General features: G+C 43.6%; 1 protein-coding gene and 1 pseudogene across 1 annotated transcript; both read left to right on the plus strand.

The window, feature by feature from the left end:
* Positions 1 to 25,438, plus strand: POLR1B (RNA polymerase I subunit B). Its single transcript, XM_039231695.1, has 15 exons — positions 1 to 246; positions 4,410 to 4,577; positions 4,823 to 4,969; positions 6,802 to 6,934; positions 8,526 to 8,662; positions 9,397 to 9,620; positions 10,382 to 10,553; positions 13,129 to 13,300; positions 14,434 to 14,715; positions 15,603 to 15,736; positions 20,694 to 20,864; positions 21,477 to 21,633; positions 21,867 to 22,063; positions 22,984 to 23,237; positions 23,884 to 25,438. Exons 1-15 carry the CDS (start codon positions 70 to 72, stop codon positions 24,764 to 24,766), a joined length of 3,408 nt encoding a protein of 1,135 aa, XP_039087626.1. The 5' UTR covers positions 1 to 69; the 3' UTR covers positions 24,767 to 25,438.
* LOC120231535 lies at positions 1,463 to 2,032 on the plus strand (annotated as a pseudogene).
* Positions 25,439 to 26,590: the final 1,152 nt, after the last annotated feature.

Below are 26,590 nucleotides of genomic sequence, written 5' to 3' on the forward strand. Positions count from 1 at the left end.
CACCGGGGCGCCTGCCCTTCTTCCCGGCGCGTGCGGAGCTGTGGCTGGCGCCCCGTGGCAGGAGGACGCATGGATCACGCCGGCCGGTGGCAGAGCCTGCCCAAGGGGCCAAGCTTAAAGCATTTGACTGACCCGTCTTATGGAATCCCGCGGGAGCAGCAAAAGCCAGCGTTGCAGGAACTGACGCGGGCGCATGTCGAGTCTTTCAACTACGCTGTGCGCGAGGGACTCAGCCACGCGGTGCAGGTGAGCGCGGCGTCCTCCCGGGCTGCAGTCAGCTCTGCGTTCTGCGGCTCCCCTTGCTCCGACAAGGCCCGAGGCGAGGCGAAACTCGAGGGGGGCAGAGGAGAAGGGCCCCCCGGACTGGAGGAGGGAGGTGGATGGGAGGATGCAGGTGTGGCGAGGGGTGCGGGGTAGATCCAGGAGGCAGGGTGAGTGGGGCACTGGCATTGGGTAGGGGTCCCAGAGAGATGGCTGGGACATCACAGTATCAATCCCAAATAGTTCTTGATCGCGCCAGGGTCAGCGGAGGGCCTGGCACTTGCAGCCTTGTCGACTGGGGGAGTACTAGATGTATTTGTGATTTCTGGATTTCTTTGTGATTGGAACCTTAGTGTTCTGTAGGCCAGTGTCTGCGTGCGTGAGAGTGAGGAAGTGCCCCGTGGTGAGTGTGCTTCCCAGCCATTCACACCGCACACGCTTTCATGTCATTGGAAGTTTTACCTCTCTTGAGACTTACCCGAAAAGGCTCTGATCCTATTTGTACATAGACTGTACTGTGTGAGGTCATCTTTCCATGGTTTTCTTCTCAGCTTTAAAGGGAGAAACTATTGGGCACCTGCTCTGAATTAGGTGGGTGTTGAGGAAGATGTAAATGAGGCCTAACAGCGAGATTGAGCAGTAGTAACACTTATTCAACATTAAGTGATTTGATTGATGTAAAGGATTTGGTAGCAGAGTTCAAGTGAAGATGGTGGGGGAAGTCTCATTTGGTTAGCATCACCGGCGCCTCCAGGCAGTGGGCTCTGGGGTGCCAGTAATATATACACTGGAAGTTCTCAAACTTCCAGGACCCCCTTCCACTCTTAAAATTCTTGAGGGGTCCTAAAGAGCTTTGTTTACCGGTATTTACCCTATTAGAAATAAAAATTGAGAAATTTTTAAAATACAAATTCATTTAAAAGATAAACCAATGATATATTAACATTTTTATTATAAGTATTTTTGGGGAGGGGCGCCTGGGTGGCTCAGTGAGTTAAGTGTCTGACTTTGGCTCAGATCATGATCTGAAATCCATGAGTCTGAGCCCCGCATTGGGCTCTGTGCTGACAGCTCAGAGCCTGGAGCCTGCTTTGGATTCTATGTCTCCCTGTCTCTCAGCCCCTCCTCTGCTCACACTCTGCCTTCTCTCTCTCAACAATAAATCAATATTAAAAAAAAATTGGGGGGCAGGAAGGTGAAGATGGCGGTGGCCAGGGCACAGGTCCTGGTAGTCCGATGGCTGCAAAGGGCAGCTGGGACCGTGGTGCCGTTAGGTGCCCCACAGCCAGCCTCCCACATTACCAAGGACATGCCCCAGGGCACTATCCCAAGATCCCAGGAGAACAGGCCAGCGCTTCCAAGAAGGATAATATGTGGGTGAAAGACTACCAACTGTACCCAGATGATGGCATGGGGCATGGCAACTACCAGAAGCTCCCCGATGGCTTGCTTACAGCAGGAGAGGGGTCCATGATCTGACTGGGACCACCCAGACCTGAGGTTGAACTCAGGTGAACCGATGCACTGGGACCTTGACATGTATATCAGGAACCGTGTGGGACACATCTACCCCATGCCTGTTTCCCGGAATCTCATGTGTGAGCACATCTTGGGCTTCACCGCTTTCATGCTGTTCATGTTTTGGGTTGGGGAAACCTACCCACCTACCAGTCCAGTGGGCTCCAAACAGTAGCCTTATAATAATTTGTACCTGGAACGAGGAAGTGATCACACTAAAGAGCCTGCTGAGCTGGTTCCATATGAGATCTGAGGAAGCTTCATCAGCTTTGTGCCGCCTAAGTGACTCCCTTATTTCTAGAGACTTAACCTGAACGAAATCCCTAATAAAACTTAGTGCTGTTGTTAAAAACATTTTTTCTAGGGATGCCTGGGTGGCTCAGTCAGTTAGGAGCCCAGGTCATGATTACATGCCTTGTGGGTTTGAGCCCCACGTTGGGCTCTGTGCTGACAGCTCAGAGCCTGCAGCCTGCTTCTGATCTGTGTCTCCCTCTCTCTCTCTGTCCCTCCCCAGCTCACACTCTGTCTCTCTCTCTCAAAAACAAATAACATTAAACATTTTTTTTCTAGGGCAGAAAAAATTAGTAGGTAAATGGTATTTTTGCATATCTTTTAAATGCCTGACTTCTTACAAGACAGCTGGATTTGTATTTCTTCTATGTTTAGTCTCTTGTGATATGTTATTTTGATTGAAATACATATAGAAAGTGTGGTTAGCACAGATAAAGATGTTGCAACTTAGTATTGTATCAGAACAGTGTGTGAAAGTGTTCTTACATAAAACAGTAAAGTAAATGACTAACATTTATAAAGTCAAGAGAAAAATAGCCTTTGTCATATTTTTGTTTATTTACAGTTTTGCCCAATTTGGGAGGGAGGATGGATTTCTGCATTCTGTGAGTCTAAATTGATGAATCTCACAGTCATCTTTTCAGGATACATTCAGTCTCATTATTCAGGAATTTGTATTTGTGAATTGCCTACTCACTAAAATTTATCTGTAATTCACAAATCAGCACTTAGCACCATGTGCAGAGTGGTGAAAATTTTGAATTGCCCAGTGCATACTGTCCCAACTGAGGTCCAAGAAAGTGACGCTCTACTTCTTGTTTCAAGTTCTCATACTATAAATAAGCATCCTTTTCGAAGTCTGTCCAATTTTTCTCATTCTGGTGCTTTTGTTGGTGATCTCACTCTTTAAAAGAGCCCGCAAGCATAGTGCTCGAGTGCTATCTAATGGTCTAAGTGTAAAAAAGCTATGATATACCCCTTAAGAGAAAATATGTCTTAAATAACCTTGTTTAGTCATGAGTTGGTGCTGTTGGCTGTGAGTTCAGTGTTAATGAATAAATAATATATATTAAGTCAGGTGTCTTTAAGTAGAAATGCACATAAAACAAGGTTATGTATTGGTCATTTGACAGAGTGTGATCAGAGGCTCACAGGAACCTAAATTTGTTATTTCCCCTAAGAACAGTTCCGTGTTTGTGGCAGCTTTATAGGCCATACCTATCTCAAATAACAAGATTGTGTTTGCGATATAGACGGTACAGCTGTAGCTTGAGAAAGTGAATCTTCTGATCTCCCTTTTAAAACTTACTGCTTCATCCTTAAATAAAAACTGCATTAAAATTTTATTTTAGAATAAAATACTAAATTCTAAAACAATACCAGCTTTATTTTATTTTATTTTATTTTTAAATGTTTTATTTATTTCTTAAGAGAGAGAGAGAGAAACAGCGCGAGCAGGGGAGGGTCAGAGAGAGAGGGAGTCACAGACTGAAACAGGCTCCAGGCTCTGAGCTGGCAGTCAGCACAGGGCCCGACGCGGGGCTCGAACCCACGAACCGTGAGATCATGACCTAAGCGAAAGTCGGACGCTCAACCGACTAAGCCACCCAGGCGCCCCTAAAACAATACCAGCTTTAGATAAAATTTGAAAACTTAGAAAAGGTCAGTTGAACAAACACGAGGGTGGAGAACCTTCTTTATATTCTTGGCTCCATTTCTGGCATTCTTGTTCTAAAGCTAAGGCCTGGAGGTTGTTCATAGTTAATATGTAGGAGGGCGCAGCTATGCCCCTTCCTCAGAACAGGGGAGCTTCCCCGGGGAGTGGTGCTGAGAAGCAGCTCTTGTAGAACGGGAAGAGCCACCGTGGCCACCGCCTACGTGGCGCTGGTTTCGGTATGAGACCGCCATGGAAGGCAATGTACCAATACCAGCCTAAAGAATGGCATTGGAGTGTCCAGCCCTAAATCAGGAGGATCTTTCCGGATCCTTGCCTATTAGGAGCAGTCCCGTTTGCCTTACTGTGCACATTGCAGGTACCAGGTAAAAGAGAGAAGTCAGGCACTTGGTCAGAGAACAGTTTTGTTCTGTACACAACTATACCCTCGAGCCTAATACGAATGTGACCTGTAGCAGACACTCACAGTCGGAACTAGTTCATTATAGTTGTAGGTACTTAGTGAGGGTATGAGTGGACCGGATGTTGTTCTAACCATCTTTTTAGATATGTCACGTTTGGCATTATGGCATCAGTGCTTGTAGAACACGTGAGCTTTGGAAGAATCTTGGAGAAAGAGGGCCTTGGAAATGGCAAGCCGTTCATAGTGTGAATTCTGTTTCAGGCTATACCTCCCTTTGAATTTGCTTTCAAAGATGAGCGCATCTCTCTTACTATTGTGGATGCTGTCATCAGTCCACCTATGGTTCCAAAAGGAAACATCTGCAAAGAGCTCAACATCTATCCAGCAGAATGTCGGGGCCGGAGGAGTACCTACCGGGGCAAGTTGACAGTGAGTACAAGTGATGGTGTGTGACCCTTAGGCTGTAGGTTTTTGAGAATAAGGCCGGTTCCTAATAAAACTTACGCCAGAATTCTGCTTTCTTAGTACTGTCATTTAAAGATCCCAGCTTGTGAATGTAAAGGATAAGATCATGTACTTGGTGGTCTTCTTTACTCTTTTAAAATACTTGTTTTTGTAGATCCAGGCAGTTTCTTTTTATTATTAAGCAATTTTCTTCTCTCATTTTCATTTAGGCTGATATCAGCTGGGCAGTGAATGGAATCTCAAAAGGCACCATTAAACAGTTTCTTGGCTATGTTCCCATCATGGTAAAGTCTAAGCTTTGCAACTTATACAACCTTCCTCCCAAAGCCCTCATTGAGCACCATGAAGAAGCCGAGGTAATTGTGGGCATCCCTGTGATGGTAGAAAAGGCCCGAGGTGGGAGTGAGAAGATAGGAAACTTATCAGTGGGAGTTGGCTTTTCTTTCTCCGCTTCAAGTTCTGGAGAGTAAAATGGGGCTTGCTATCTTTTGTGCTGCCTACTTCGTAGGCTCAGATGAGTCTCAAATGAGACTGTGTGAAACATGACTGTATAGTTAGAGAATATTATTATTATGGGGGAAGAATTGATAGGTTTTTCCCTACTTTTCTGCATGGTACACATTCTGTATATAATTTCCGTATGAGATGCTTGCTTTACCAACAGTAAGATTCTGTGAGCACATTGCATTGCTTCCTGTACCTCTCCTTCGGCACGTTTTTCATCTGCGGTAGGTGGTTTTGCGGTACTGAGTTGACGTGATCAACAAGTATAGACTCTGCTTGCAATAGGGAGATGTGTTTTGTGATGGCATGAGGGTTATGGTGTCAGATCTGGGTGTGACACCCAACTGCTCCACTTACAGTTAGGTGGCTTTGGCAACTTTTATCTTTCTGAGCCTCAGTTTCCTCTGGGCATAGTAACTGTGCCACTTATTGTTATGAGGATTAACTGGACTGGTAACAGAGCACCTAGCGTGATGTACCTGCTTCATGGGATCAATGTGTAGTAGCCTTTTATTTATCACAGAAATGTGATACCAGAGGGGCACCTGGGCGGCTCAGCCAGTTAAGTGTCCAACTCTTGGTTTCGGCTCAGGCCATGATCTCACGGTTTGTGGGTTTGAGCCCCGCATCGGGCCCTGTGCTGACAGTACACAATCTCCTTGGGATTCTCTCTCTCCCTCTCTGTCTGCCCCTCCCGTACCCATGCACTGTCTCTCTCTCTCTCAAAAAAAAAAAAAGTAAATAAATAAGCATGAAAAAAGTTTTTTTTTTTATTAAAAAAAAAATGTGAGGGGCACCTGGGTGGCTCAGTCGGTTAAGCGTCCAACTTTCGTTTAGGTCATGATCTCACGGTTTGTGGGTTCGAGCCCTGCGTCGGGCTGTGTGCCGACTGCCAGCTCAGAGTCTGGAACCTGTTTCAGAGTCTGTATCTCCCTCTCTCTCTGACCCTACCCTGCTCACGCTGTCTCTCTCTCTCTCCTAGAAATAAAAAAAAAAGATATGGGGGCGATGTACGGAGTGCAATGTACAGAGTCTCCAAAAAAAAAAAAAATGTGATACCTTCTCTCTTTCTTTTTTTTTTTTTTAGAGAATCTTCTTTTTTTTTTATTATTATTTTTTAAATGTTTTATTTATTTCTAGGAGAGAGAGAGAGACAGCATGAGCAGGGGAGGGTCAGAGAGAGAGGGAGTCACAGACTGAAACAGGCTCCAGGCTCTGAGCTGGCAGTCAGCACAGAGCCCGACACGGGGCTCGAACCCACAAACCACGATACGATGACCTAAGTGAAAGTCGGACACTTAACCGACTGAGCCACCCAGGTGCCCCGATACCTTCTCTCTTTCAAGTAAGGTGTTTTTTTTTTAATTATTTTATTCTGTTTTTAAAATATCATTTGAAGACTGAAATCATTTTAAGTGGACAGAAAGGCAAGTTAGGTCGAGTGTGTCCAGGAGAGGAAAGTACCCTGATCCTTCTATACTTTTCTGCCAGGTCCCTAGAACCTTTTTAATGCACTTGAGAAGACTGTCAATTCACGCACTGACAGTGTCCATGGAGTTTCCAACGGCTCTGTAGACCCTTCCGCCTCCACATACCTCTTCTGCACATGGCGCTGCGTCTGGCAGTTAGCTTCCTGGTGACAGTGGATCTTTGTTTAACCAATTATAATTCATTTGTTTGGCAGGAAATGGGAGGCTACTTTATAGTCAATGGCATTGAAAAAGTCATCCGAATGTTAATTATGCCTCGCAGAAATTTCCCCATTGCAATGGTAAGACCAAAATGGAAAACCAGAGGGCCCGGCTATACTCAGTATGGTAAGTTGTAGTGACCTTTGGAATGTTCTTTTAGAAAAGTTTTGTTTTTCTTTTTCTTTTCTTTTCTTTTTTTTTTTTTTAACATTTATTTATTTTTGAGAGATAGAGACAGAACATGAGCTGGGGAGGGGCATAGAGAAAGAGAGATACAGAATCTGAAGCAGCCTCCAGGCTCTGAGCTGTCAGCACAGAGCCCTACGTGGGGCTTGAGCTCACAAATGGCAGATCATGACCTGAGCTGAAGTCGGACGCTTAACCAACTGAGCCACCCAGACACCCCAAAGTTTTGTTTTTCTAGTAGACATTTCTGTTAAGTTAGTAAGCATCTTATAGTGGGAAACCTACTCTCTATTGTGTTTAATTTTTTTCATGTTAAAGAACATGTATATAGGACACATAGGTGGCTCAGTTGGTTAAGCATCCGACTTCAACTCAGGTCATGATCCTGAGGTTCGTGGGTTCAAGCCTCATGTCAGGCTCTGTGCTGACAGCTCAGAGCCTGCTTTGGATCCTCTGTCTCCTACTTTCTCTGTCTCTCTAGAAAAAAATGCGTAGTAAACATTTAACAAAAAAGAAAGAACACATGTACTGATGTTCTTATTTATGAAGATGAAGGCTGGCCTGACTGAACCAGAGGTGGGTATGGGCCTCAAAAGACTTCTGGTGTAGGTTTCCTCTTCTGCAGCATTCCTCTTAGGGTCCCTGGCTGACAGCCACCTGGCCTCTGAGTACTCTTTGTGACAGAGCCTGACTTCATAAGACAACATTTTGCATTCCTGGGTAACCTTGCACGTGAATAACTTATTCTTATAATTGAGCTAAAAATCGGCCTCTAATGATGGCCGTATATGCTATACCTAGAATAAGAGCATCTCAGCAAGTCAGAATGGCTAGTCATTTATTCTTTTGCATCACTGATGCAGAATGTCTTAGTGGTCTTTGTTTAAAGCTGAAACAAACTGGGGCGCTTGGGTGGCTCAGTCGGTTGAGCATCCAACTTTGGCTCAGGTCATGATCTCACAGTTCGTGGGTTCGAGCCCCGCGTCAGGCTCTGTGCTGACAGCTAGCTCAGAGCCTGGAGCCTGTTTCAGATTCTGTGTCTGTCTCTCTAAGACCCCCTGCTCATGCTGTCTCTTTCTCAGAAATAAAACATGAAAAAAAATTTTTTTAAATAAATAAAGCTGAAACAGACTTAAAATCTAAAATCCTGCTTTTCTCCATTTGAACTCTTGGATCAAGCCATTTTCTTTTGATCAGATTCCACAGAGTACAGGGGATATAAAGTACTATATGATCAGGCTCTGCAGGGTGCTAGCGAAATAATGTGTTGTAACACATGGATGCTACTCTAGAAGGAAACTGAAATTTCATTAAATTTGTAGCTTCAGTTACTTGTGGTTTTTCAGCCCAGGGAGATTGTGCACCCCAGGGGACATTTGGCAAGGTCTGGAGACATTTTTGCTTGCCAGTGTTGGCTAACCTTAGTGATTTGGCTCTCTTTTTAAGAGGGTCAAACGTAATTTAGGAAGAAAATGATGATCAAAGCAGTGATGGTATTACTGAGCTTTGACTTTTTGCTTGGTTTCAACAGGAGTTTCAATGCACTGTGTGAGGGAGGAACATTCTGCTGTCAACATGAACCTCCACTACCTGGAAAATGGCACGGTTATGTTGAACTTTATTTACCGCAAAGAACTGTTTTTTCTTCCTTTGGGATTTGCGCTGAAGGTGTGACTTAATGAGTATATTTCTTTTGCTATGAAGAGAGTCTGTGGAGGTCACATTCTTTCAGAATGGATAAGTTCTCCCTAGTGGAGTTGATGCCGTACCAGCTGTGCACTGCTCCATAACAAATTACCGAAAATATCAGTAGAGCATTTCTCTCTCGCTATTTCTGTGGTCAGGAATTTGGAAGTGGCTAGGATTGGGGGCACTTGTACCTCGGGGTTGCAGTGAGATGTCAGCAGCAGCTGTAGTCATTTAGAAGGCCCGCCCAGGGCCGGAGGATCCACTTCCAGGGTTGGTCACTCGTGGCTGGCAAGTCACTGGCGGGCTAGTGGCGGGAGGTCCCAATTCCTGTGCACGTGGGCCTTTCCACAGGCTGCTTGAGGCAGCTGTCTTCCCCGAGAGGGTTAGCCAGGAGAGCGAGGCGAAGCCGCAGCCCCTTTTGTGACCTGTCCTTCAGAGTCACACATCAGCTTTTTCACCACACTGTCTTGGTCAGAGAGGCCAGTGCCGATTAAGCCTGGAAGGAGGCTCTACAGTCTGTGACTCCCAGAAGGCAAGGATTTCGGGACCATCTTGCTGTCATCATACAAGCCGTGCCTTGTTTGGGAGAGTTCATTTCGTTTTGCCAGTAGTGGAGTGCTGATTTTTCTTAGAGAAATAGAATGGCTAAAATTGTTTAGCTATGACTAGCGATTAAAAAGAAAACCTTTTTTTCCCCTCTATTTCTATTCAAGGCACTTGTCAACTTCTCCGATTACCAGATTTTTCAGGAGCTCATCAAAGGCAAAGAGGAGGACTCTTTCTTTAGGAACTCCGTTTCGCAAATGTTAAGGATCGTAATGGAAGAGGGTTGTTCCACCCAAAAACAGGTCCTTAACTATCTGGGGGAACGCTTCAGAGTGAAGCTCAGTCTCCCTGACTGGTATCCAAACGAACAGGCTGCGGAATTTCTGTTTGAGTACGTGCTTTTGCCTACACGGTTTTCTGTGGGGTGGGCGGTGTCAGTGGCTCTTTGTACTGATTGGAGCTAGGGCTGTGAGTCCTCTGGGACTCAGAGTGGACCTGGGGGTAGCATTCTGGTCTAAGGAAGCAGGGCCTAGCTCGGTTCCTCTGGCCATCCTGTCCTTCCTTTCTTTAGTACTTACATTTTATTTTAGTGTACTTTTAAGCTCTCGTTTTGAAACAACTCCAGACTGCAGAATTGCTGCAAAAACAGTACCGTGGACCCTGACGTTCACTAGTTGTTACCATTTTTATTACATTTGCTCTCTTAATTTCTCTTTACGTAGGTCAGCCTTTTTCTTCCTGTAACATTTGGGAGTTGTGGGCATCCTGTCCCTTTAGTTCCCCAAGGCAAAGGCCCTGTTATATCACCACTGCGTAGTTACTAGCTCTGTTCAGTATGTAGGCACGGGTCACATGTTGAGCACCTGAATGGCCAGTGCCACTGAGAAGCTGAATTCTTAATTTTATTTAATTTTAATTAATTTAAGTTTAAATAGCCACCTGCTGCTTGTCATGCCGTGTGGTCCAGCACAGCTCTAGACCCTGTGATCATATACTGTCCTTTTGCTGATGTTGCCAATAAAGATGAAAAGCAGTTGTTTTTCCAAGTGAGTAAGAACTTTTAGTTAACAGGAATTGGGAACCTTGGTTCGTAGGACATCAACTACTAGGAGCAGCTAAATTGTTTTAAGCTTTGCTTTCTGTTTTTGACAGCCAGTGCATCTGTATCCACCTGAAATCCAGTACTGAGAAGTTTTACATGCTTTGTCTCATGACCCGGAAGCTCTTTGCTTTGGCCAAAGGAGAGTGCATGGAAGAGAACCCTGATAGTTTAGTGAATCAAGAAGTCCTTACCCCTGGTCAGCTCTTCCTTATGTTTCTGAAGGTAAACTCTTGCTGCTCTCACCCTTGGGCCGATTGCCCCTCTTGTGGGATGGTATGACGGTGTCTGGCGGTACTGTTTTCTGCATATTTCCAATTGGTAGTTTCGGTGCTTTACATAGTCTGCCTTTTTCTTTGGCAGGCAGGGATTTAATCAAAGATCTTAAGTTTATACCAAATTCAGAAATTCTTTAATAATTTCCTGGAGGTTTGGGGCCCTGGGTGGCTCAGTCGGTTAAGCGTCCGACTTTGGCTCAGGTCATGGTCTCACGGTTTGTGAGTATGAGCCCCGCATCGGGCTCTGTGCCAACAGCTCGGAGCCTGGAGCCTGCTTCGGATTCTGTGTCTCTCTTTCTCTCTGCCCCTTCCCTGCTCATGCTCTGTCTCTGTCTGTCAATAATAAACAAAAAAAATTTTAATATTTCTTGAGGTTAAATAAAGGCAACATCAAGTCTCAGTCATAACGTTAATGATGACATGTAACTGGCCTAACATGTGCGATTTCCATGCTTTTATAGCAGCTTTGTTTTAAGCTTCTGAACCCCTGACCTTGGGACACAGTGAGAATCTTCAGGAAGGTACAGGACGGTGACATGATCTGAACTACAGACTTCATTATCATTTCACTGAATATCGCAGCAGAAAGTGAGGTGTACTGTGATTTCTGTGCTTGGTTCTAAGGGCTTCTTACCAGTGAGGGAGTGAGAGATACAGAAGAGCTGCTGCCTCTGAGCTTTAGAACAGCTCTGGGGACTGCTGCTCATCGCCTTCTGTGGTATCTGCCCTCCCTACCAGAGGCACTGCCTGCTCAGCTCTATGCCCCTAAGCCTTTTACCACAAAGGCTGGCAGACCTCACAGAAGGCTTCTTAGAGGTCTCTCTCACTTCTGTTGCGCTGTTGTGCACAGGCTTTACAAGTCCCTGATCACTCGACTGCATTCCTAAAGCCAGAAAGTGCTACAACCCAAAAAATGCGAGTTGGCGGAAGAACCTGACCTACATTGATGGGAGGCTATTTATAATTTTCATTTATTCTACTCAGTGTGATGTTTGTCTCTCTGTAGAAGTGTATTTGATTACCAGCCAGCGCCTCAGTCTTCATAATGAGTTTATGTACTTGCTGCCTTCGTAAAGCCTGGAAGATTCTTAAGGCTGAAGTACGTTGGGCCCAAGTCATCCTATAATGCACTGCTCTTTGACGAAAAGTTTGTTGTGAGGCTTAAATAAATACGCAGAGTGCCTGCTTACAGTATGTGCCCAATGCTAGTTACTCACCTTAGCAAATTCACTACAGAGTGACAGGCAGACCCCTTACCAGGAAGAGACCGTTTAGATCCTCATTCCTCCCGTCTCTTCCTGTCTCAGGTCACAGAGCTGCTACCCGGATCTCTGATCCTCAGTTCTGTGGCTTTCTTTCCTCTTTTCTGTCTCTTCTATCATCTTTTCCATTTTGTTTTAGACTTATAGGAGAAGAAAGTATCACTCTTCCCCACCAGTTTGTCAGCTATCTTGGGTCAGCTATGTTGGGTGTCATTTGGGGACTCTGAGTCGTCCTTTTTTTTTTTTTTTTTTTTTTTTTAAGTTAATTTTTTTGAGAGAGAGAGCGAGCGAGCATGAGTGAGGGAGGGGCAGAGAGAGAGAGACACAGAATCGGAAGCAGGCTCCACATTCTGAGCTGTCAGCACAGAGCCCGTGCAGGGCTTGAACCCACAGACCGTAAGGTCATGACCTGAGCCGAAGTCAGATCCCCAACTGACTGAGCCACCCTGGTGCCCTGGGGATTCTCACTGTCCTCAGTTGTTTGTACTCTTAGAAGAGTGGGCTGTTGCTTCATCTCAAAGCTTTGCTTTTGTTGTTTGTTCTGGGGTTGCAGCTGTTCTGACTGCTTGATAAGAGCATTTTAATGAAAAACTTTTCTAAAGCCAAAGCAAATGGGAGTTTTGGTTTTGTTTTTTATTTTTTATAATTTAAGAGACAGAGTGTGCACAAGCTGGAATGGGGAGAGTCAGAGGGGGAGAGAGAGAGAAAATCTCAAGCAGAGCCCAGCTCGGGGCTCGATCTCACAACCCTAAGATCATGACCTAAGCTGAAATCAAGATTTCAACACTCAACCAACTGAGCCACTCAGGCACCACCCCTCCCATCCCCCGCCCAGCAAACTTGATTCTTTCCATGAATGTGGATGGTCTTGACTGAGAGCAGTTTTGCTCCATGCCAAGGGAGATTTGACTGTGCCTGGAGGCAGTTTTTGGTCGTCATAGCCTCGGTGGGTGTTACTGGCATCCAGTGGGTCCGAGCCAGGGATGCCGCATGCACGGCCTGGCCCCTCACCACAAAGATAGCCAAAATGTCAGTGGCGCTGAGGTTGAGAAATCCTGATCTACAGGAGTTTGTAGCTTCCGCCTGAACTAGAATAGAATAGTGCACTAAAAGGCTGGTTTTCAGGTTTAGAGGCCAGACATTCTCCATGTCAAGTGTGTAAATTAGTGGGCCTTTGTTATGGATGTGGGATTATAATGTGGGAGTAAGTATGAAATGTGAGTAATTTAAATGTAATAGTTTAAATTTTTTTCATTTCAGGAAAAAATGGAAGCTTGGTTAGTGTCTATAAAAATAGCCCTAGACAAGAGGGCTCAGAAGGCCAATGTGTCCATAAACACTGAAAATTTGATGAAGATTTTTAATATGGGAACAGACCTTACAAAACCATTTGAATATCTTCTTGCTACTGGGAATCTGCGTTCCAAAACAGGTGAAATCAAATAGATTGGCTTCATTTTAGGTACAGTTTTAGAGTTATTTGCTCAGTGTGGATTTATATATTGCTGAGAGAGATTCTATTTAAAAATTAACTTCTCCGATGGGATGCCTGGGTAGTTAAGTTGGTTAAGCACCCGACTTTTGCTCTCACCTCAGGTCTTGGTCTCGGGGCATGAGTTCAATGTTGAGCCCTGTGCTGAATGTGAAGCCTACTTAAATAAAAGACCTTTAAATTTGACAAATGTATATCAGTCTGAAGGGCTTGAGGCAAGGTATCTGTAGAGCTTAAATCCACTTCTTACTGTCACATGCATCTCTGTGCCTCCTTCCTTCAGAATACCAAAGACAGCTTAGATCTGTGAGGAACCATTACTGAGCCAGATGATCTGGGGGTGGGGGGGTAGCCGCATGCCCATCCCATAAACCAGGTCCATTAGAAAGGCCTGAAAAACTTAAGTGGTCATGAGGGCCCAGAAATATGCTGTTGTTGTTGTTGCTGTTTTTCTTTTTCTTTTTTTTTTTTTTAACTTTTAATGCTTTTTATTTATCTGTAAGGGTCAGAGAGAGACAGCGTGAGCAGGGGAGGGTCAGAGAGAGACGCACACAGAATGTGAAACAGGCTCCAGGCTCTGAGCTGGCTGTCAGCGCAGAGCCTGACGAGGGGCTCGAACCCATGAACTGTGAGATCATGACCTGAGCCAAAGTCGGACGCTGAGCCGACTTAGTCACCCAGGCGCCCCCTGTTGTTGTTTTTTAAACAGATGGTACTGATGTAGATTTTTTTTAAGACTAACAACTTCTTACATATTATCCAACCCTGTCTGATGAGTCCCATTTAGTTACTTGCTGTTTCATACTCATTTAACATTTCCCACAAAGGAGGTGGTAGTGGAGAAGAGAGGGAACCACTGGTGCTAATATAATTTGGGAAATTGGGGGGTAGTTACTGCTTTTTTACTACTTGTTTTGTAAATTCCTCCCACTCATCAGCACAAATAAACTTGACAGTAAGTCCCTCTGATTGATAGTGTGCTCTGAGGTTTTGTCCTCAGAGCCTCAAATCGAAATAGACTTTTTTTTTTTTTTAAGTTTAGCCTGTTTTTGAATGACTTTTGTTTTATTAAGGTCTTGGCTTCCTGCAAGATTCTGGACTCTGTGTCGTGGCTGATAAGCTGAACTTCATACGCTATCTCTCCCATTTCCGCTGTGTGCACAGAGGGGCTGATTTTGCCAAGATGAGGACCACCACGGTACGCAGGCTGCTGCCGGAGTCCTGGGGTTTCCTGTGTCCCGTGCACACCCCAGACGGGGAGCCCTGTGGCCTGATGAACCACTTGACTGCTGTGTGTGAGGTCGTCACGCAGTTTGTGTACACGGCGTCCGTTCCAGCTTTGCTCTGCAGCTTGGGTATGTGACGCACAGCGATAAACAGTCTTGTTCAGGTGTTAACAGCTGCACACTGTCAGGTTATGCTTCTTCGGGAACTGAGCAGAGAATTCCTGCATGAATTCTGTTTACTCTTCTGTGCGGGAGTTGGGCTGGTTTCTTGGGTCTTCTGTAGGTCAGGTGCATTTTTTTTCTTTTTGTTTTTTAATGAGAATGAACGAGGGAGAAATTAAATGCTATAGTTTTATTTTATTTTATTTTTTGCAAAAAGAAAGATGTCAAAGCGTTTGAAGTAAAGCGGCATTCAGCGTTAACATTCAGGAATATCAGAAATAACATTTTGGGCCACTCCCTGCATCCGGTGGCTTGACCACTGCGTCGCTTAGTAGGAAGCAGTGTCAGTTTGCAGGAAGACCATTAAGAAGGGATTGTCTGATAGTCTGTACCCCGATGTCATAAGGACAAAGTCTTTGTTCTGGGGGCCTTGCAGCTGCTATCTCTGCTCTGGCCGAATGTCCTGGAATGACCACAAAAGCACCACTAGTCTTGATGCTGGGGTTAGCAAGGAGGCAAATTCACAGGTGTGGAATCCACAAATAAGGAGGGCCAAATGTAGATAGGGTTTTGGGGAAAAGCTAATCTATTTACATGGTTCAACTCAAAGCATAGAAGATAGACAGTGGAAAGCCTCTCTTCTGTTGTCCCCTAGCTGCTCTCCCCCAACACAGTCAGAGTCGCCACTTCCTTGTGTGGCTTGGAAACACCCAGCAATATAAAAATGCTCTGGTTTAGGGGCAAGATAACCAGATCTCTGAGATGAGGAAGCAGTTGTTGAGCCCACCCGGAGGGAATTTGTGATGTAGGAGAAAGCACTCTGGTGCGAGCATTTGGCCTGTTCGCTTCCCCAGGGGTCACCCCAGTTGACGGAGCTCCACATCGGCCGTACAGCGAGTGCTACCCTGTCCTGCTGGATGGAGTCATGGTTGGCTGGGTGGATAAGGACCTTGCTCCTGGTGTGGCAGATTCTCTCCGACACTTTAAGGTGATCTTGTGTCTTTGTGAATTGTTCTGTCCCTTACTCCTGGGTTGCCTGTCCTCTTCTCGTTGTTGAGGTAGCCCCAGGGCAGCGGAGAGTGGCCAGGGCATCTGGAGGTCAGAAACTAATTCTGAGAGTGCCTGTACATCCCCTGTAGTGTCACGGTCTTGTCTCGTGCTGGCCTCAGAGATTGCGGTCGCTGGCAGATACTTTGTTTTGTTTTTTTATTTTTTTCTAAATGTTTTATTTGTTTCTGAGAGAGAGAGAGCGTGAGCAGGGGAGGGTCAGAGAGAGAGAGGGAGACACAGAATCTGAAACAGGCTCCAGGCTCTGAACTGGCTGTCAACACAGAGCCCAATGCGGGGCTCGAACCCACGAACTGCGAGATCATGACTTGAGCCGAAGTCAGACGCTTAACTGACTGAGCCACCCAGGGGCAGATACTTTGTCGCCCCGGTGACAGATACTTTGACCTGCGTGCATATTTTGGTAGTTTCATTGAGGTCCTGCTTTGCTAATCTTGCAGATTTTTTGTTTTGTTAATACTAGTGGCATAGAGGGGGTCTTAAAATATGTCCTTTGTATTTCAAGTAATATTAAAGATATGCAAGGTATAAATCATACCCTGTTACCTTCTGGGTCTTAAAAGTGTATTTTTATTTATTTATTTATTATTAAACAAATGTTTTTAAGTTTATTTTTGAGAGAGAGAGAGAGAGAGAGACAGCGAGGGGGGAGGGGCAGAGAGGGAGAGAGGATCTCAAGCAGACTCTGCACTCTCAACACAAAGCCTGTTGTGGGGCTTGAACTCACAAACCATGAGGTCATGACTTAGCGGAAACCAAGAGTCAAACGCTTAGCTGACTGAGCCACCCAGGCACCCCCTGAAAGTGTGTTTTTAAAAAGTCAAGTACTGGGGCGCCTGGGTGGCTCAGTCGGTTAAACGTCGACTTATGCTCAAGTCATGATCTCACGGTTTGTGGGTTTGAGCCCCACGTCAGGCTCTGTGCTGACAGCTCAGAGCCTGGAACCTGTTTCAGATTCTGTGTCTCCCTCTCTCTCTCTGATCCTCCCCCCTGCTCACGCTGTCTCTCTCTCTCTTCCTCTCTCTCTCAGAAATAAATAAATAAATAAATAAATAAATAAATAAATAAATAAAATAAAAAGTCAAGTAGGATGCCTTGGTGGCTCAGTCGGTTAAGCATCTGACTTCAGCTCAGGTCATGATCTCCCAGCTCATGAGTTTGAGCCCTGCATCAGGTTCTGTGCTGACAGCTCAAAGCCTGGAGCTTGCTTTGGATTCTTTGTCTCCCTCTCTCTCTGCCCCTCCCCAGCTCATGCTCATGCTCTGTCTCTCTCTCTTTCTCAAAAATAAGTAAAACAAACAAAAAGTCAAGTAGAATGACTTTCTTGGGCTAACCTATATCTGGAATTTTTCCTAACAAGAGTCTCGTTATGAGATAATAGGCATTGTAGAACTGTTCTTTGGCAGCAGGATGAATTGTCGTTCATTCTCTGGTTTATTTCATTCCGTTTTTGCTATTTTTAGTTTTGAAATTGTTCGATATAATTTTAAATATAAAGATGTTTGAACAGCACAGAGAACTCCCATCAGCCCATTACCCAGATCCACCAGTTGTTAGGTTTGGCCCCACATGCTTTATCCATTTGTGGCCCCTTAATAAGCCTGTACATAGTTTTTTCTTCATAACCATTTGAGGATGGTATTCAGACCAGTCCCCTTTTCCATGAAGATTGCCACCATCAAGTGTATTCTTCCTGAGAACAAGGGCTTTTTCTCCTCAATAACCCCAGTATGCTTATCATCAGCAGGGAAGGTCAAGGTGATGGAGTCCATGGCTGACATTCAGATTATGCCAGTTGTCTCAGGAATGTCCTCCATAGCAATTTTTTTTCCATCCTGGTTTGAGACTCAGTCTAGCATCATGTATTACATGTATCATCTTTCTTTAGTCTCCTTTAATCTTGAACAGCCTCTCAGTCTTTCGTGTCTTGACTTTTTTAAAAACTACAGGACAGTTGTTGTATAGCTATCCTTTATGTTGGTGTGTAGCTTTCTGATGATGAGATTCAGGATATCCTTTCAAGAGGCACATGATGTTGGGGCTCCTGGGTGGCTCAGTCAGTTGAGTGTCTGACTTCGGCTCAGGTCATGACCTCCCAGTTCATGAGTTCGGGACCTGCATCGGGCTCTGTGCTGACAGTGCAGAGCCTGGAGCCTGCTTCAGATTCTGTGTTTCCCTCTCTCTCTGACCCTCCCCACTCATTTTCTCTCTCTCTCTCAAATAAATAAACATTAAAAAAAATTTTTTTTTAAAGGCACATAATGTTGACTTGTCCCACAACTAGTGACGTTAATTATGATCTCGTTAAGGCTATGTTCTCTAGGTTGATCCACTGTGCTGTTTCTAATTTTTCTGTGTAATAATTTGTGGAGAGATATTTGGAAGAAGCTATGTGAAAACCTCATTAAGTTTTTACCTGCAAATTGGTGAATTCTTTGCAGAATTCTTACTATTCTGTTGATGATTCTTTCCAGAGGGAATGATTATTGTGATGGCTGCCCTGCGATTGTTTCCTAGCTCCATCATTCCTTTTGTGTTTGAGATTTGCCGTTTTGTAGAGTTTTCTTTTTGCTTCCATTTGTTTATTCACATCAGCATAGATTTATAGATGCCTGTTTTATTTCATGAGTCTGCTGTTGCTTATTTTGATGCTCAAATTGGATCGGACTTCACTTTTTCCAGAGGTCCCTGTGGTTTTGTTTTCTTTATACATTGTAACCATTTTTAAGTGTGTAGTTCAGTGGCATTAAGTATGTTCAGGCTGTTGTGGAATCATTACACTATCCATCTCCTGAAGTCTTCCATCATCCTAAACTGAAACTCTGCACTCATTCAGCAGGAACTCCCCATTTCCTCCTTCCCTGGTAACCACTGTTCTACTTTTCTTCATGAGCTTTGACTTTGTCAGGTACCTCATATAAGGGAATCTACAGGATTTGTCCCTTTGTGTGTGGTCTTTCACTTAGCATAGTGTTTCAAAGTTCATCCATGTTGTAGCCCATGTCATAACTTCATCCCTTCGTGGAGCACCTGGTTGGCTCAGTTGGGAGAGCATGTGACTCTTGGTCTCAGAGTCATGAGTTTGAACCCTACATTGGCTATAAAGATTACATATATAAATAAAAATAATTTCATTCCTTTTTAAGACTGAAGAATATTCCCTTGGGTATACTACCATATTTTGTTTATCCATTCATTCATTGATGGGACACTTAACTTGATTCCACATTGTGGGGTTTTTTGGGGTTTTTTTGAGTTTATTCATTTATTTTGAGTGACAGAGGTGGGGGACAAAAGGGGGTGGTAGAGAGAAAATTCTAAGCAAGCTCCATGCTGAAAATGCAAAGCCCCGATACAGGGCCCGATCCCATAAACCATGAGATCATAACCTGAGCCAAAATCAAGAGTCAGATGCTTAACCAGCTGAGCCACCCAGGCACTCCAGGTTGCTCCCACCTTTTGGCTATCATGAATAATGCTGCTGTGAGTGAACATGGATATACAGGCACCTGCTTTCGATCCTTTGGGGGTGTTTGCCTAGAATTAGAATTACTGGATCATATGGTAATTCTGTATTTCATTCTTTGATGTCCAGGGGAAAATCTGTAGTATTTTCCTTTAGATATACTAAGTGTATTATGTTAATTTATTCCCTGATAATCATCATTCTCTAATAATAGTGATGAATAATGAATCCTAAGTTCTTAGAATAAATCGTACTTGGTCATGGTGTATCATTTTCTTAATATTGAAGAAATACCAATTAAGTAATAAAAATTTATTTTTTAATAGATATATGTTTCTGCTTTATAAAAGAATTAGAAAGTTTTCCTTTGTTTCCAGTGCCCTGGAAAGTTTGTGGAACATTGGGTTATCTGGTCCGAAGTCTGCTGGAATTCCCCTTTGAAACCATTTGGCTCTAATGCTTTCTATGGAGATAGTTCTAGATATGTTTATTTTTAATATGGAAATCGATCATCTTTAAAGAGGCTTTCTACCTCTATTGAGGTCTATTTTGGTAACCTGCATTTTATCCATTTTGTCTTGATTTCTTAGAGTAGACCCATGATTTTAAATTTTTGTTTCACTGTTTTTTTTCCCATTGTCACTTCTTACTCCATACATTTGTTCCCCCCCACACACACACCCTGCCAGCTTTTTTTCTTGGTTAGGTTAAGCAAGGTTTGGTTTCTCAGGTTAATACATATATATCTATTTCTTAAGAACATAGAATTTTGATGATTCCTTTGACCTTTTTCAGTATTAGACCTCATTACTTTCAGGTTTTATCTATGTTAACTTGTGAGAATTTTATGTATCTCCCTCCCTCCCTTCCTTCCTTCCTTCCATTAAGAATTTAATCCATGTAGGGGAGCCTGGCTGGTGGCTCAGTTGATTGAGCATCCAACTCTTGATGTTGGCTTAGGTCATGAGTCATGATACCAGGCTTTTTTTTTTTTTTCTTTTTTCTTTAGTGTTTATTTTTGAGAGAAAGAGTCAGAGCATGAGTAGGGGAGGAGCTCAGAGAGACAGAGACAGAATCCAAAACAGGCTGCCAGACTCAAACCCACAAACGATGAGATCATGACCCCAAACACCCCTACATCACTTCTTTTTTTTTTTTTTTTAATGTTTTATTTATTTCTAGGAGAGAGAGAGACACAGCGTGAGCAGGGGAGGGTCAGAGAGAGAGGGAGTCACAGACTGAAACAGGCTCCAGGCTCTGAGCTGGCTGTCAGCACAGAGCCCGACGTGGGGCTCAAACCCACAAACCGCGAGATCATGACCTAAGCGAAAGTCAGACGTTTAACCGACTAAGCCACCCAGGCGCCCCCCTACATCACTTCTTAATTGAACTCTCTTTTCGTTGAAAATAGGTGTTGAGAGAAAAAAGAATTCCTCCCTGGATGGAAGTGGCCCTCATCCCCATGACAGGAAAACCAAGTCTGTACCCAGGGCTGTTCCTGTTTACCACTCCTTGTAGACTGGTGCGGCCTGTGCAGAACCTGGAATTAGGCAAAGAAGAACTAATTGGAACTATGGAACAGGTACACAGAGCATTGTGTTGGTGCCTGAACATGCTCGTGTGGTATACAACTTTTGGAGACTTAATCACTGCTGTTTTTTTAAAAATATGATCACTGTTTAATAAAGATCGGGCATTTTAAAAGAAAATTAGAACTTAACCTCTACCCTATGACGAGCACGAAGCCGTTTTCACGTTTCCTCCGTCCACTCGCCATCGACAGAGAGGGTTGATGGTTATGTTACCTGCCTTCCCATCCTGCCCAGCTACTTTGCACCTGTCTCTGCCTCAGGTGATGAGGTGGGAACATTCCATTAGACTCACTCACTGCCTTTGCCTACATCTTTGCAGTTGGGAAACTGTGGGCTTTGTGCTACCTAAAATTTCTTTATTTCTATCTTCCACAGTTGGACCAGGTTGGATTTAGAATGAAACAGGTCAGGCAAGCGATATTTCTAACTGGAAGCTTCCCCAATCTTCCCAGTGGATCATGTGCTGTCCGTGTTCATGATGTTGAGTGGGGAAGGTTTTCCTTCAAGGCTCTGAGTCCTAACCTCTGAGAGATAGGAAGAGTTAATATGCTAGCAATCACTTACTTTGTGCTTTGAACTTCCTCGCCCTTCTTTTTTTCCAGATCTTCATGAACATTGCCATCTTTGAGGATGAGGTTTTGGCTGGAGTTACTACCCACCAGGAGCTCTTCCCTCACAGCCTGCTGAGTGTGATCGCCAACTTCATCCCTTTCTCTGATCACAACCAAAGTCCTCGGAACATGTACCAGTGCCAGATGGGTAAGAGGGAGTGGAGAGTGGTGTATTCACACGTGAGAAAAGCACTGCTGGTCTGGCTATATAGGTGTGGGCCTGCTTCATTTTCATGCTGTGTATTGGTCTACATCGAGCAGAACCACCATGATTGATTTATTCATTCCCTGATGATGAATGTTTTATTGTTCCCAGTTTTATGTATGACCTTTATAATCAAGGTGAAAAAAGATGCTAAGGGTTTTTTTTCCCCTTTGTAGGGAAGCAAACGATGGGCTTTCCGCTTCTCACTTATCAAGCTCGATCAGATAATAAACTTTATCGTCTTCAGACTCCACAAAGCCCTTTAGTGAGACCATACATGTATGATTATTATGATATGGATAACTATCCAATTGGGACAAATGCCATCGTTGCTGTTATTTCTTACACTGGCTACGATATGGAAGATGCCATGGTAAGTTCTGCCAGGAGAATGTCATTTCATTTCTTTTCATTTTAACTTTTTTGTTTACTGTGAGATTACTGAAGGAATATTTCCATGTCCTGGCACTGGAGTGTTCTGTTAAATGATGAATTCCCAGTCTCCGTTGAAAACGGCAAGCCTTGAGGGATGTTCACTAAATATTTAGAGATACGTATATCGTGGAGAGTGGAGTGCCTAGTGTGAGTACATATTTAGTCAGTGAACTCTTTGATATATCTACCTTTCATATTTTTAAGCTTATTTACTTTGTGCAAGAGAGCGCACACAACATGTGAGTAGGGGAGGGACAGAGGGAGAGAGAATCCCAAGCAGGCTCCATGCTGTCAGTGCAGAGCCTGATGTGGGGTTTGATCTCATGAACCATGAGATTATGACTTCAGCCAAAACCAAGAGTCAGATGCTTAACTGACTGAGCCACCGAGATGCCCCTACCTTTTATATTTATGTATGATTAGGTCTGAAACCATTCACAAGTGTCTGGGTTTTAACAGTATAGGTGACTTGGAAAATCTGGAGTTTTAAAATTAGAATGCCAGTGGGGCGCCTGGGTGGCTTAGTCGGTTAAGCGTCCGACTTTCGCTTGGGTCATGATCTCGCGGTTCGTGGGTTCGAGCCCCGCGTCGGGCTCTGTGCTGACTGCCAGCTCAGAGCCTGGAGCCTGTTTCAGCCTGTGACTCCCTCTCTCTCTGGCCCTCCCCTGCTCACGCTGTCTCTCTCTCCTAAAAATAAATAAATTAATTAAAAAAAAAAAAATCTTAAAAAAAAAAAATTAGAATGCCAGTTATCATAAACCAAGTATTTTAATTCTAACTAGTTTTGATTTTAAAAATTAAAATCCCCATTTAGCCCCAGTCTCTTAAATTAATTAATTTTTTTTTTTTACTTCCTAGATTGTGAATAAGGCCTCCTGGGAACGAGGCTTTGCCCATGGAAGTGTCTATAAGTCTGAGTTCATAGATCTCTCTGAAAAAATTAAGCAAGGAGATGATAGTCTGGTGTTTGGAGTCAAACCTGGTGACCCACGGGTTTTGCAGAAGTTAGATGATGATGGATTGCCATTTATCGGAGCACAGCTACAGTATGGAGATCCGTATTACGGCTACATGAACCTTAACACCGGGGAAAATTTTGTGATGTACTATAAGTAAGTTCAGATACTCAATGCTATCTTGTAAAGGCTGTTTCTCAGTGAAATTGCTGACGGTCAGTGAATGTTATCTTCCAACAGGAGAATTCTGGAGAAGATAGAAGGGATGGTTTAATTCCCGACTCAGTCATAACTGAATTGGCATTTCTTAAATGAGACAAAGTTCTGTGTCTGCTCTGTGGCCTTTGTTTTTCTACTTCTCTTGTCAGGCTGTTACAGTTTGATAAGTTAACCTATGATCTATTTCAAAACTGTATTATTCAAACTTGATCATCTCTCTCATACATGTTAGGAAATTCCCTAGGAATTTCCCTGTCAAGTTAATTGTGCCTTTTATTACAATTAAAAATGTCTTTGTTTATTTTAAATCTATAAAGTTGTTTCAACAATAGGTCTTCATCATAGTTTTTAAGTTGCCTCTGTCACTCTTCTTTCAGATGAGCATAGTTCTGTAGTCAACGTAATCAGTAGCCCTGTTTGTAAGTACGTGTAGGGACACTATCTCTATTTGTACTGGAGAGTAGAGGTGAGAATAAGTTTTGCAAATACCCTATATGACACACAAATTATATCAATAAGACTTAAGTATCTTTGTAAGTTTAAGGAACATAGTTTGACCTCCCGTCTGCTGATTTTTTCCTAGGAGTAAAGAAAATTGCATTGTGGATAACATCAAAGTGTGTAGTAATGACACTGGCAGTGGGAAATTCAAGTGTATTTGCATCACAATGAGAGTCCCTCGGAACCCAACTATCGGAGATAAATTTGCCAGTCGTCATGGGCAGAAGGGCATCTTGAGCAGGTTGTGGCCAGCTGAGGACATGCCATTTACCGAGAGTGGGATGGTCCCAGACATTTTGTTCAATCCTCATGGTTTTCCCTCCCGCATGACCATTGGTATGTTAATTGAGAGTATGGCCGGGAAGTCTGCCGCCCTGCACGGTCTCTGCCATGATGCTACGCCCTTCACCTTCTCAGAGGAGAACTCGGCCCTACAATACTTCGGTGAGATGTTGAAAGCTGCTGGCTACAACTTCTATGGCACCGAGAGGTTGTATAGTGGCATCAGTGGGCTGGAACTGGAAGCAGACATTTTCATAGGCGTGGTTTATTATCAGCGTTTACGCCACATGGTCTCGGACAAATTCCAAGTTAGAACGACGGGAGCCAGAGACAAAGTCACTAACCAGCCTATTGGGGGAAGAAACGTCCAGGGTGGAATCCGTTTTGGGGAAATGGAGCGGGATGCTCTTTTAGCTCATGGTACATCTTTTCTCCTTCATGACCGCCTCTTCAACTGTTCGGATCGATCGGTAGCCCACGTGTGTGTGGAGTGTGGTAGTTTACTCTCTCCGCTGTTGGAGAAGCCGCCCCCTTCTTGGTCTGCCATGCGCAACAGAAAGTACAACTGTACTTTGTGTAATCGCAGTGATACTATTGACACTGTTTCTGTGCCTTACGTTTTCCGGTATTTCGTAGCTGAACTGGCAGCTATGAACATCAAAGTGAAATTAGATGTCATTTAACCTGGTGTGGCCTTTTGGGTTAGGAAAACCATCAGATTAATATAAGGTATAGTGATGATATTACTCGGTTACTCTGGAGTTTTTCCGAGGGTGTTAGAGTTTTCAACCAAAACCTAGCAACTAAGAATTCAGGCTTTCAGAGTCTGTGCAGTATAGGAACTACTGAAGTTGATTTGTAATACACTTGTTCAAAATATGTTTAAAACCCGATGCATTGGTAAGTAGAAGGATCTACAGGGATGTCTTTCCAACCCCAGGTTCTTTGTATCCCATTTTCAGCAGGCAGTGACCGTCAGACATTTCTCCGGCCAGGGCAGAGCAGTCCAATAGAAATACAGTGCAAGCCATAGATGTAATTTTATATTTTCTTAGATCCACATTAAAGTAAAAGCAAAAGGTGGCTTTATTGAAGTGTAATTGTTCTACAAAACTGCACTGTATTTAATGTATACAATCTGATGGGTTTGAACACATGCATACACCTGTGAAATGATCCTAATCAAGGTAATAAACACCATTTGCACAAGATTCCTTGTGCCCTTTGGGGTCGTGTGTGTTCATTTTTGGTAAAAACACTGAACTTGACATCCACCCTCTTAACAAATGTTTATGTGTACATTGTGGTATTGTTAAGGACAGGCACAATGTCGGACAACAGGTACCTAGAATTCACTCATGTTGTGTGTGTGTGGTTTTTTGTTTTTTTTTAATGTTTTATTTATTTCTGAGAGAGAGGGAGATATAGAATCCAAAGCAGGCTTCAGGCTCTGAGCTGTCAGCACAGAGCCTGATGGGCTGGAACCCACAAACTGAGATCAAGACCCGAGCCGAAGTCGGATGCTTGACTGACTGAACCACCCAGGCTCCCTTCACTCATGTTGTGTTTAAGTGGAATTGGACACCCATTCAACAGCAATTGCCCATTTCCCTCTCCCAGCAGCTCCTGATGGCCATCATTCTAGTTTCCGTGAGTTTGACTAGATACCTCGTGTAAGTGAGATCATGCAGTATTTGTGCTTCTGTGGCTGGCTTATTTCACTTAGCATAATGTCCTTCAGATTTATGTGTGTTGCATATAGCAGAATTTATTTTTTCTCAGTAACACTCCATTTTATGTATATAGCACATTTTCTTTATCTGTTCATCTCTTGATGGACATTTAGGTTGTTTCCATATCTTAGAAATAACGTTCACGTACTATATTTTATTAAATGTAATATAGTCAAGATGCTATTTCCACATGTAATAAACAATTTATTGAGATATCTTACATTTTTTCTTCATACCAGTCTCTAAAATCCAGTGGCTGTTTTTTCTGTGTACAGTATTTCAGTGTGTGAATGTACTGTCCCGTTGATGGGTGTTTGGAAAGTTCCATTCTTTGGCTATTATAAACAGTGTTGGCAATACATAATCATGTATTCACTTGTGAATGTATGCTCTTTGATGTTAAACTTCACTGATAATTCTCGAGCCTGGCTTTAAGTGTTTATTACTATTAAGATGGGTAGGGCTAGACTGAGAATATCCATTCAAAGTATATCCTGGCTTTGCTTCATGAAATTTTTGGAAAGAAATCAGGAAAAATACCTTGAATCTACTGGCTGATACTTCTACCTACTGTTAGTATCCGAACTAAACTTTACTGACCCATTCCAGTCTATCTCACAATCCCATACCTGAGGTAGGTTGTTCAAGTCTTCGGTTTTTTTAGGAGCACTAAAAATGGTAATAAATTTGTTTTAGCTTTTATTTTAAATTATAGATTCATCACTAAAATTGACATTGGGGCAATTCGTAGAGTTGAGACATATTTCACCACTT

Source organism: Hyaena hyaena, unplaced genomic scaffold (genome assembly GCF_003009895.1).
Source record: "Hyaena hyaena isolate Hyena2069 unplaced genomic scaffold, ASM300989v1 scaffold_57, whole genome shotgun sequence".
Taxonomy (NCBI): domain Eukaryota; kingdom Metazoa; phylum Chordata; class Mammalia; order Carnivora; family Hyaenidae; genus Hyaena; species Hyaena hyaena.

Excerpts from the sequence above, each read along its gene's own strand:
- POLR1B (XM_039231695.1), top strand. The coding sequence starts at position 70 with ATGGATCACGCCGGCCGGTGGCAGAGCCTGCCCAAGGGGCCAAGCTTA. Across the intron at positions 21,634-21,866 it reads CATGTACCAGTGCCAGATGG|GGAAGCAAACGATGGGCTTT; the intron begins GTAAGAGGGAGT and ends TCCCCTTTGTAG. Across the intron at positions 22,064-22,983 it reads ACGATATGGAAGATGCCATG|ATTGTGAATAAGGCCTCCTG; the intron begins GTAAGTTCTGCC and ends TTTACTTCCTAG.